Raw genomic sequence first — 12250 nt, 5'->3', positions numbered from 1 at the left:
TCAGTATGGAGGAAGGTTGAATTATGCAGTACTAGCTCTCTGCAATCTAAGGTGGTACAGCAAAGAGGCATGTTGCTGGACCTCACTGAATGGGTACTGTATGCCTAACAGTAAATAGGTGAGAGACTTTGGCCGGCATTCTGTTAATGGCATACAAAGGTGTTCACTTAATCTTTTGTCTCTGTGTATTGGCCCGAACCGACAGACCAAAATAAAGCTGCTTTGGGTCACTTTGGAGGTATGCTGTTTAAACGATACAGGCATCTTAAGAGCCCAGAAGGTGTGCCAAAACTGTGCTTCAGTCCTTAGGACTGGAGCATGGGTTTAGCGCAGCTTCCAGACTCTTAAGACACATGCATCATTTAAACAGCATACCTCCAAAATGACCTGAAGCAGCTTTCTTTGGCCTATCTGTTCGGGCCCATACACAGCTTTTTTTGTCAGGGAAGATTTTGGTTTTCCCATTTTCCCTCCACAGTAATCCAAGCCCCCACCCCACCCCAGATCTACTGTAGAGCTGTTGAAGCTCTCACATGGGCATTTCATGCCTGGTGGAAAGTGAGGAGTGGTGTCATGCCTTGCTTCCAGAACATTGACATAGACTCTCACTTGGGGACTAAAGCAGTGGACCTGCTCGGATTTGCTGATGAACCAGGACGAGGTTCCAGAGCCACATATCTCAGAGATAGACCAGAGTGCAGTGCCAGCTCTGGCAGAGAATCCTGCCCATTCTGATATAGAAGACCACTTATCCATAACTATTTTTGCAGACTGAATTCCTCTGAGAAGGTCTCAGACAATTTTTAGAAAACAGCAATTATTTAAGCAGCAGCTGCATTGAACTGCTGATCTATAAATCCCCAGCCCTGCCCTCCAGGCATTGTCAGAGATTATCTGACCTACCTAGGTCCCCGTCATATTCCTGAACTCTGTGCTCGACCTGGACTATGTTTGTTAATTCTGGATGCCATGCGCTTGACCTGGACTGTGTTTGTTGACTTTGGATGCCATTTACCTGACTTGCTGAACTCCGTTTGGGACCTAAGGCTTGTATTTACTAAAGTAAAGTAAGTGCTGAATTGTATGTTGCTCTATGACTTGGCTTCTTTCATTAGCTGCTGGCTATCTCCTGTGAAGCAAACAGTCTTTGGTTGGTTGCCCAGACCGTGTTTGGGACAGGGGGGAACTCGAGGAGCAGGTTATGTCCCTATAGCCAGATGCCAAATGTTTACAGCAGCTTCCAGAGAATACCAATGAACTGAGATGTAATCGTTTTGCATCTGGCTACAGTAACATAGCCAGATACAACTATGCCCCCCTCCCTACTCTCCAGCATGCATGGAATGACTGGGGCAGTTGCTTCAGCAGCATTATAGTAAGTCCAGGGGTTAGTAAAAGGCTCAGCATGGCATAGTTCCACATATGGAACTACTGCACTGAATCTTGCAGCCATTTTTTAAAAAAATAAAAAGTTAAAATTAGCTTACACTTTGTAAAACGCTTAGGGAGTGCTTAAGTGTACTGATAAGTGGTACAGAAATGTACTTGCTTTTGCTATTGCTAAAATTCAAGGAAGGTCTCTGGAAGATCCCTGGGAGTGACAGAACACACCCACACATCCCTTCGTACAGCCCTGCTAAAATTTTTTTTTTTTTTTTAATTGAAGAATCTAAATAAATCCTGGAAAGAAGAGAACCCAAAACAATGAAAGAGAGATAAGAAGGTGAAGTTTATTACCTGGGAGAATTGCTGTTAAAGGAGTCCTTGCTCCAGCATTTCTGTTATGTGGCCGAAAAGAAATCTTGTAGTGGCACCACTGGGGGCAAGGGTGACCCAGTCTCATTCTGACACCCCAGAATGGCAGAGCAGGGACTAAGCTGTCCATGGCCATCAACGCCGTGTACAAGATTCATGTGACGTCCCTTCCCCAGACTCCTTTAGCACATCCTCAGTGCCAAGGTGAGGTTTCCATGGTGATCAAAAGCCCAGGCAACTTTAGGGGGAAAAAAGATGCCTCCCCGGGGTGTTCTTTTCATTGGTGTGGAAGTCATCTCACTCGCCAAAGAACTTTGGGGTCTGGAGCAATTGCTTTTCATTGCTGTTCCAAATGTACCCATGCAATTTTATCTACTGTTGACACCAAACTAAAGTGGGGCTGCAAAGGATAAACAGGCAATCCTGCAGGTATAAAAATCTGCCCCCATATTGTTTGTTTTAGATTGCTTCATCATCTGCAATTTAAAAAAAAATCAAAACCAAATGCATAAAGATGCTCATTCAGCAAAATGATACATGGGGTGTATCCAGAAATAAAGCTTTTGAACTGCCATGACTCAAGGCTATAGGATTATGGGATTTGTGAGATATTTACCCCTTACAAATAAACATGAACAAGAGAAGAACAACAAGGAGAACTGAATATGAAGAAATGTACACATAATTTAGGGATAGATAACTTAGTCCCTTCCAAATGTTTTGGATTACAGTTCCCAATTTCTTTGGCTACTGACTGCATTGGCCTATGGACATTATAGTCCCAAATCTCTAAGGCAGTGGTTCCCAAGTTTTTGTCCTCCATTTATTTGGCACTTCAGCTACCAGAAGCCCTCACCAACTTGACTAACAGTCAGGAAATATATGAAGTCCAAATCATCTGGAGGACCAATGGTTGGGAACATCTGCTCTAAGACACACTTGAGTTGTCTACACCTGATTTAATTCTTACAGTAAGACTAGAATTATCATTAGATAAAGGCACCCTTCGGTGATGGATGCTGATAGTTGAGAAAAGCAGTGTAGAGGTAGAGAACCGAGCCTTGTCCCTCTGGTATAGTGGATACTACTATCCCTTGGCCAAGGTTTGACACAAAATTCAACACACCATCTGAGCAAGTGCAATATATATGGTAAGAAACTTTAGCAGCCATAGGAAATATAGTAGGAAAGGATTAGGGAGCTAATTGTTAATAAGCTGAGACAAATTTAATTGCATTGGGGGAATTAACTGTAAAATTTATGTTAAATTTTCCTACCTCTTTAGCACTTTTCTTTCATTTAATTAATTAATAACTTAATTCTGAAATGAAGCTCACTCTTAAGTCAATCACTTTAGTTTGGGGGAAAAATAAGTCGACCCTTTGCTTTAGGGAAAAAAATTTAACTTAAATGATAATACAATTGATTTTAGCTGCTTTGTTCCTATCACCAGACCAATTACTGGACATGGGGCTGGAAAGGCATAACGCTGACATATACTGGTGGTGCTATCCCTGTTGGTGACATCTGTTGTTGTTGTTGCTGTTGTTGTTATTGTTAATAATAATAATAATTTATTTGTATCATGCGTCTCCCACAGGATCGAGGTGGATTACAATAGTGATAAAATATATACAATATAAAAAGCAATCTCATTATCCTCTCCCTCGTAAAACAACATTATAATAATTCTTACATGACAATAATAAATAAATACTATTAAAATCATTGAGACAGTCAGAGACAGGGAGACAGGTGTCTCGGGGGATTCTGTATGATGGTCTGTATCAGCGGGTGATGTTGTGTGCCTTCAAGTCATGGGTTGCTCAGACAAGATTTGCTATTGCCTTCTCTTGTGGCTGAGAGCATGGGCCTTGCCCAAGTCATCTAATGGGTTTCACATCCAACCCTGGTATCCAGAGTCTAACACTCAAACCACTATGCCACACTAGCTCTCAACACTGTTTATTCCTTCTTGTGTATTAGGGTAGGGCATTGCCAATGGGGGGCATCCATTATCTCCTACTGCAATGTCCCTTACTCTAAGAGTCAACTAGGATAAGACTCTAGAGTGCAACTTCATCCCTCCAGCCACTGATTATGATGGTGGGGGTAGTATTGATATATATCACGTTTTCCTCCCAGTTTGGGACTCCAGGTGACTTACAATGGTTAAAATAGACTTAGGGGCAGTACATACCGCCGTGAAACGGGGGCCTGCATTTGCCCATTTTAACTCCAGAGGAACAGCACAGCCCCCAAACCGTGCATCGTCCCTCCGGAATTGAACCCGGTATTTCCGGGTTCTTTTTGCGGCGCCGAAGTGACATCACAAGTGTGCCACTGAAGCACTCGCAACATAAGTGATGTGCAGCGATGTGTGAACACTGCATGTTGCTTATGTCAAAATGGTGGTGCCCATATGGACAGGACACCACCATTACTCCGCCACTGCACTGTGCTAGGGTTAGGGACCCTGCGGTTGGTGTGCAGTTCATAACCCTAGTATTGGCTCCAGAACAGCACATTCAGCCTGTCTGTTCCAACCCCATGTTAAAAATTCACAGTGTACAAAAGTTAAAAAGCAATTCAACTTTTATTACTCCTATAAGCTCCATCCAGCATGGCCAACAGCCATGGTATGCAGCCTTTCTCTCAGATTGGGAACAGGGCAGCTCACAGTAGGAAATCAGTTAAAATTTACCAATATAATTGTACAGGAATGATAAGAATTGTTGGCCAAAACATCTGCCAGGTGTCTGTTTAGGGAAGACTTCATCCACACATGCAAGATGCCAGTTTTAGGAAAGGTCAATCACCCAAACTGCCAATGAATCCAATAAACACACACACACACACACACACACACACACACACACACACACACTTCTATCCCTCTATTGATTATTTGTTTGGTAAATTAGCTTCAGGCATCAGGAAAGAGGCCTTTTTAATCTCACAGCCAATATTTTTAAATGTTGCTGGATTTATTTTCTTCCATCAATGAGGAGCTGCTTCCCTGCTATCACCATGTGAAGGAAAACAACCACAAAGGCCCAGATGAACCCAGGGAAACCTGACACTTTTAGAGAAAGCTGTGAAAAATATTCTTTCCCTCTCCTCTCCCCTTCCACATTCAGCTCCACAGATTATTATAAATGTTAGTCTTTGCCTTGATAAATTTAGCCAACGCCATGACCTCAGAAGATCCTATTTATCCCTGGTGTAGGGTTATTTTTTCCTTCAGAAAACTGTCAAGTTCTTCTACATCTGCATCCGTCGCTTCTGCTACCTAAGCTGCACAGCATCTGTGCCTGGGACTTGGAGAGCGTTTATTTCCCAGCCGCTGAACTTGTTGCTGTTCTTCCTTGAAAAACAGTTTGATTGCCTGTGATTGCTTACTCAAGTTTAATTATCCTCTAGTGCTTTTAATTCTAGCTTGGGGTAAAAGTGTACAACTGGTTAGGCTCCATCTGCCTCAGTTAGGGTCAAAACAGACAGCCCCAAAGCAGGGGCTTGATGCTGCCCCTTTCAGTGCCAGATGAGGCCCTCAGCAACCACATGACCAGGCAGAACTAGTGCTTTGCCAGCCTTAAAAGAACCGGCAAGATGCCACTCCTTTTTAGAGCAGCAAAAAGCTACCCTTGCCACCACAGTGGCAGCTTTTCCAGGTTTCTTTGGCTCAGCTAATCTAAATGCTGTGCCAAAGAAATGGTGTGATGCTGCCCGCCATGTGGGCAGGTAGGTGGCATAATGCTGGCATTGGGGTGGAGTCAGGGAGTGTGGCATGTGGCTGGAGTTTTATGCCAGTCTGTTTAGCCCCTTAGTCTGTTGAGGACATCTAGCAATGCAAATATTAGAAAAATGCATAGGTTGCTGTCCAGCGCTGTCATGCTGGAAGTAGTGCTGGCTGTGGCAGCTGGTGGCTCCATATCAGTAGAGTGATGAATCCACTCTAGTTCAGCATTCTCTGAAGATGCCAGCCACAGATGCTGGCAAAATGTCAGCAATAAACTTTTCTAGAACATGGCAACATAGCCTGAAAAACCCACAAAAAACAATCCTCTCCAGTCCTTATAGATGCTATCCATGGTGATGAAGCTATTTCTGACCTAACCCAGCACTGTCCATCAGCATTAAAGCTCTCTAAAACCTGTCACAGATTTGCTACTTGCAGCATGGGACCCATCAGCTGCCACAAGGTAGTGCCTGTTATGGTGGGATGGGGAATGCACTGCAGGCTTTTCGCTATCCTTTAAAGTTGCTATCCAAGATGCTGAACCCTATTTCCTGAATATGTTTCACACTTTGGACTGCTCCTTTGAAGTTCCAAGATGCCACTGGCTAGAGGCCAGAAAGTGGAGGGCAAGAAAGGAGAGAATCCTTATTTTTGGCAGAGATCTTCTCCAACCTCCACATGAAAAAGGGAGAAAATGTTAAGGAAGCTAAATGATACCCATGCCTAGCCATTCATAAGGGATGATGGGAGGGGCAGTCTTGTTTACTTACTTATCATGCTTAGGTCTAGAAGCAGATGAAAGGCTCTCCCTCCACACCAACCGTCACTGCCCTGGCTTTGGATGGAGATCTGCTGGACCTAATCCCTTCCCACACTGCCACCCCCTTTTCTTTTTGTGCCATGTCTTAATGAGATTGTGCACCTGAGGGCAGGGAATGGTTTTGTTGTTCTTGTACTTGTAAAGCACCATGTACAATAATGGTGCTATATAAATAGATGATGATGATGATGATGATGATGATGATGATGATGATGATGATTACCAACCACTCTTGGTGAAAGACACCCAAGTGGTATGCAGCAGTTATAAGACATTTTATATAAAACAACACATAAAATGTAATAGACAGCACCTGCCTACATAAGAATGCATGGATAAGCCCACAAAAAATAGTTGGGAGTCCAAACTGAACCCAGGAGGCCTGCAAAAATAAAAACAGGTACATGTGCAATATGTGCCTCAATATAACTGTTGGTGCATGTATTGGGGGGAGGTATTCCATAACATTGGTGCCACTACACTACACTAAAGGCCATGATCTGAATGACTACAGAGTAGACATGAGCATTGTGTGGTATAAGCAAGAGGATGGCTCAGGATGACCTCAGAAATGGGGAGGGGATTACAAGACACTGTGGTGGCCAATTAAATTATTTGCTTGCGAACAAGTTTCATTTAGCTCTATTTTTCAGAATTCTTCTTTTATGCATAAATTTGGTGATGGGGAATATAGGCTTCAATCCAATTACTAGTGCCAACTAGGGGGATTTAAATAAATGTTGACTTATGATTTACAGCAATAGATTCAACGGTTCCAGTCTAATTAAGATGACAAACTGGATTTAGGCCACAGTGATTAATTGACCTAGCAACTCCTTTGGGGGCTCATTCTTCTCCATATTTTATGTCTATTTCAGGGTTTAGATCCCACTGTGAGACCAGAAGCATGGAAATTTCTTACTGGCTACTACTCTTGGTGCAGTTCTTGTGACGACAGACTTATGGCTGACAGCAGAAAACGGTGGGTGGGTGGCCATATATTTTAGCCACTAGGTGGCCCTCGACTTGGTTGGATCAAGAGTTGCTTGTTGAGTTCTGTTATACAAACTGAAATGTAGAATGGATTCTACTGACAAGGATGCCCCCAGGGTGTGTTGATGTCTAGACTAGTTTCCTGACTGGTGTGATTTCTTAGACCTCCAGAACAAACAATACAAATCTGACCAGGATGTACAGCAAGCAGGAATGTCATTAATGGGGGCACATGGGATGTGAATTGCACCAGATGACACCTAATGGGGGTGTGACACCATTGCTCCCTAAACATCTGCCTTTTGGCAGAAATGGGCTGTGGTGCTGGCCTGCATCCCTTTAAAACACTAAAGAAATGGTGTGAGTGGAGCAAGGCTCAGTGTGACAAGAAAGGAGAGGCCCCAGGCTTATTTTAACTTTTATGTGTTTGTTTCACTTTAACCACAAGGAACTTACTAGATATTCTAGTAAGTCTGGTCAATGGTGGGGATGACACCATGGGACACACTGGATGACGCCAACCCTAGTGACGTCGTTGACAGTAGAGCCAGGTGATCGGTTGTTCTGCAGATGTTATTGGACTCCATCTCTTAATGGTCCCAGTCATCATGGCTGTCCATGATTATCAGACCTGAAATCCAGTAACATCTGGAGGTCCACCACTCTCCCAGTCTTGAAATAGAGGCCCAAAAGACCTGCAAAATAACTGTTCCCCTCACATACTCACACATTCAACTGCAGCTAAGCATGGTTCTGTTTTTTTAATAACATGAGCTCTATCACCATTTCCCAGAGTTCCCCTACCAGCTATGCCAGCTGATGCATTTTTAAAACTCATTTGTTTCAGTTTGTGAAATGTTGGAGGGCATGTAATGGCTCTGACAAAGCATCAATCTGGGCATTATGGGAAACCGAAAAAGAGAAAAGGAGTTCTCCATAAGAGTGCCTCCTTAATCCTGTTATAGGCTCTGGCCCTAGGGACAATGCTACATTGCATGTGTGGGCAGTCTCTGCTTCATTCTGTTCTGTTGAACTACCAACCAATGACTGTGTCCCTCCCTCCTTGTAGGAAAAGCTATGAGTCTTTATGCACTATGTGTGAAAAGATCCAGCCACTGCTAGAGACAGAGCACCGGGGGTTCGTGGAGGTCCAAAACCTCATCAGTAAGTAGCCAGAGACTGTTGTTATGTGCCTTTAAGTCATTTCCAACTTATGGTGACCCTAAGAGCATATCATGGGGTTTTCTTAGCAAGATTTGTTCCGAAGGGGTTCTGTCCTGGGCCAGTGCTGTTCAACATCTTTATCAATGACTTGGATGACAGAATTGAGGGTATGCTAATCAAATTTGCAGATGATACCAAATTAGGAGGAGTAGCTAATACCCCTGAGGACAGGATCAAACTTCAGAATGACCTTAATAGATTAGAAAGTTGAGCCAAAGCTAACAAAATGTATTTCAACACAGAGAAATGTAAGGCACTGCACTTAGGGTGCAAAAATGAAATGCATAGATATAGGATGGGGGACACCTGGCTGAATGAGACTACATGTGAAAGGGATCTGGGAGTCCAAGTAGACCACAAATTGAACATGAGTCAACAGTGCCATGCGGCAGCTAACAAGGCCAATGCGATTTTAGGCTGCATCAATAGAAGTATAGTGTCTAGATCAAGGGAAGTAATAGTGTCACTTTATTTTGCTTTGGTCAGGCCTCACCTGGAATATTGTGTCCAGTTCTGGGCACCACAATTAAAAAAGGATGTTGAGAAACTGGAGCATGTCCAAAGGAGGGCGACCAAAATGGTGAAGGGTCTGGAAACCATGCCCTATGAGGAATGACTCAGGGGGTTGGGTATGTTTAGCCTGGAGAAGAGAAGGTTAAGAGGTGATATGACAGGCCTATTTAAATATTTGAAGGGATGTCATTTTGAGGAGGGATCAAGCTTGTTTTCTTCTGCTCCAGAGAACAGGACCAGGAACAATGGATGCAAGCTCCAGGAAGAGAGATTCCACCTCAACATTAGGAGGAACGTCCTGACAGAAAGGGCTGTTTGACAGTGGAACACACTCCCTCGGAATGTAGTGGAATCTCCTTCTTTAGAGGGTTTTAAACAGAGGCTGGATGGCCATCTGTCAGGGATGCTTTGATTGAGATTTCCTGCATGACAGGGGGGTTGGACTGGATGGTCCTTGCGGTCTCTTCCAACTCTATGAGTCTATGATTCTATGATTCCTCTGAGGTTGAGAGAATGTGACTTGCCCAGGGTCACCCAGTGGGTTTCCAACACTCAAACCACTACACCTGACTGGCTGTCTTTTCAGCTAGGAGGCCTGAAATGCAATTGTTTGTGCATGGGAGTTTTTATGAGTAAAATAAGATGTGGTTCTTACCCAAATGGAGTGATAAATGAGGGACAGAAATCTATGCTTCTTTCATTGGCCTTTGGGCGAAATTACAACAGTGTTTGTAGCTTTTGTGTTTTGTTTTTTTCTCATTTCAGGATATATATATATATATATATATATATATATATATGCCACAAGCTTTTTTGTACAGTAATATTGTATGTAATACTTTTTTATTTTTCTTTTGCTTTTTTATATATGCCCTATTGTTGCTGGTCTTTTCACTCTCATGCAGTGGGTAACAAATCTTGTTGTGCTTGACCTATTTTCAGGTAGAGTATCTCACTGTGTTGAAATGCCATTTCTCATCAAAGCCACAAAAAGGTGCGAGTAGAGTATAGGCATACCTCAGTTAACAATGCTCCTTTTTACAAAGAATGATGTTCATTTTTACAAAGGTTTTATACACCTGTCCATCCCCTGTCCTCATATCCAGTCTAGCTGGAATTGCAGAGTTGTGCAGTGGGTGCCATTGAGCATGGACTGTGCATGCACATTGTGTATGGGTGCACATAAAGCAATAGATACGCACTTTAGTTATACATTCAATTGCTCTCTGTTGCAATTTGCTGATAGATGGCATTGTGTAACTGCCTCCACATATGAACTTAGCCAAAAATGATGATGATGATGATGATGATGATGATGATGATGATGATGATGATGATGATAGGTTTCAGATGAGATTTTATCCTTCCATCAACCTTTGTCATGTAGTGAATTTTACAGAGCCTTCATAAAAAAATCATAGCTCATCATTTTAAACACACACACACACACACACACACACACACACACACTCTAATGGTGAACTATGATTTTGTGTACATATATTTTTTTACACCACGTCTTCCACTTTTACCCCAGTAAATCCATTGAACAGAAAATGACAATGTGCATTGGTGGTCACAACTAGAGCAGAACCACCAAATCAATGGGGTTTACATAACTATTGACTCACTATCCAACCATCGGTTCAATGGCTCTACTCGAGTTGGGACCAGCCAACAACATGCTGCTCAATAGCTTTTCAATGCCTTCTAATTGCTAGCATGAATGGGCCCCAGTCTGGAAATATCAGGACTAGAAATAGATTAATCTTCCAGACCATAGTCCTGAATGGTTTCCTGGTGAAACATTTTTGTGTTTTGTAACAACAACACAAAACAACAACATGCCAGTCAATAGCTTCTCGGTATCTTCTAATTGCTAGCATGAGCATCCCCCAATCTGGAAATGCCAGGAATAGAAATAGATTAATCTTCCAGACCATTACCCTGAATGGCTTCCTAGTGAAACGTTGGCCAGAGTCCTGTTCATGCATTATGATGGCGCAAGTCAGACTTACACCACTGCGACTTACTTTTTTTGTTGTTGCAGAGGCTGTACACGACAACACACACACTTTTTAAGTGACACAGACTTTGCAACATGGTGGTATCCATGTCTTTGGAGAATGGAGGAATCGACAAAGACATATCCAGCTATTTTTGAGCTATTTCCCAGCTATTTTTCCCAACTAAGATCATCCACAGGGACCTTCCAAAAACTTCCTGAGGCCCAGTGGGGCACAGAGTGTCCAGCTGTAGGAAAATAGCTGGGCTGTCTCCACTGACCTCCCCAATCTCCAAGAACCTGGAAACTGCCATGTTCGACAGCTACACTGGTTCAAAGGCTGGTTTGTAGAGTAGAATGGTGGATTTGGAGATGTAAATACAGAGACATAGCTAAGTGCCACATTTCCAGCTGGCAGGATTATTGTTGTCTACTTCTGCATTTTCAAAGTATATAAGATTCTCCAGCTATTCTTGTTGTGACAAGAATACCACCACCATCACACCACCAACACTTCCCATATGTTATATTTGATGTCAAAAGCTATTGAGTTTTTACTCCCAAAGCCAACCTCATTCTAGCACAAGGTCAGGTGTCTCCAGAGAAAGAGTTACAGGATGAAAGAGAGGCTAGAAAGCAAAACAGAAAATGAAGGGGGAGAAATTGTGGGACATGGAGAGACAGAGGGGTTAAGATGTCAATTTGGAAAGAGCAAAAATGAAAAACACCGATGAGTCCCTTTTCTTGCAGAAGCACGTAAGCGATTATTTTGATTATATTGAAATCCCCATTCAAGCTCACCTCCCAGTTGTAGAACAGAAAGGATATTAAGTGATGCAGCCAAATTAATGTCACAAATCAATGTAACGACCATCAATCAACCCAAGTGAGGCTAGAGAAAAGATTTAACGGCTTAGGTGGGACCTAGCCAGGCCCTTCGGAGGTAATAGATATTCAATTTTGATAGAGAATTCCTTAAACAGGTCACCCACCGAGGGAAATGTTCCCTTTTATCACCCTTCCTCCTCCCAAGGATCAGTATAAAATGAAATCATTTCCCACTTTTATAGAAAAAGATAGTGTGTTAGATCGCTACTCCCCAGTGTTATGCTTTTCAAGGGCACTGGGGTTTGATATGTCTCACCTTCTCTGGCAAATATCCTACCTTGTTTTAAGTCACCTGCTACTTTTTCTCATTCTA

At 42.8% G+C, this 12250-nt stretch overlaps 1 protein-coding gene across 1 annotated transcript in view; it reads left to right on the top strand.

Moving 5' to 3' along the window:
- The window catches only part of TBC1D21 (TBC1 domain family member 21), a 31114-nt gene that overhangs the window by 5700 nt on the left and 13164 nt on the right, over positions 1-12250 (top strand). Inside the window, exons 3-4 of the mRNA XM_089538293.1 lie at positions 7193-7296; positions 8377-8471. Coding sequence (XP_089394419.1) covers positions 7193-7296; positions 8377-8471 — 199 coding nt within the window. The remainder of the gene's footprint in view (positions 1-7192; positions 7297-8376; positions 8472-12250) is intronic.

The sequence above is a fragment of the Sceloporus occidentalis genome, unplaced genomic scaffold, assembly GCF_023333645.1.
Source record: "Sceloporus occidentalis isolate IW3139 unplaced genomic scaffold, rSceOcc1.0.p SCAF_9, whole genome shotgun sequence".
Lineage (NCBI taxonomy): Eukaryota > Metazoa > Chordata > Lepidosauria > Squamata > Phrynosomatidae > Sceloporus > Sceloporus occidentalis.
The sequence above is the reverse complement of the archived record's forward strand: the minus strand, read 5'-3'. Positions and strand labels throughout refer to the sequence as shown.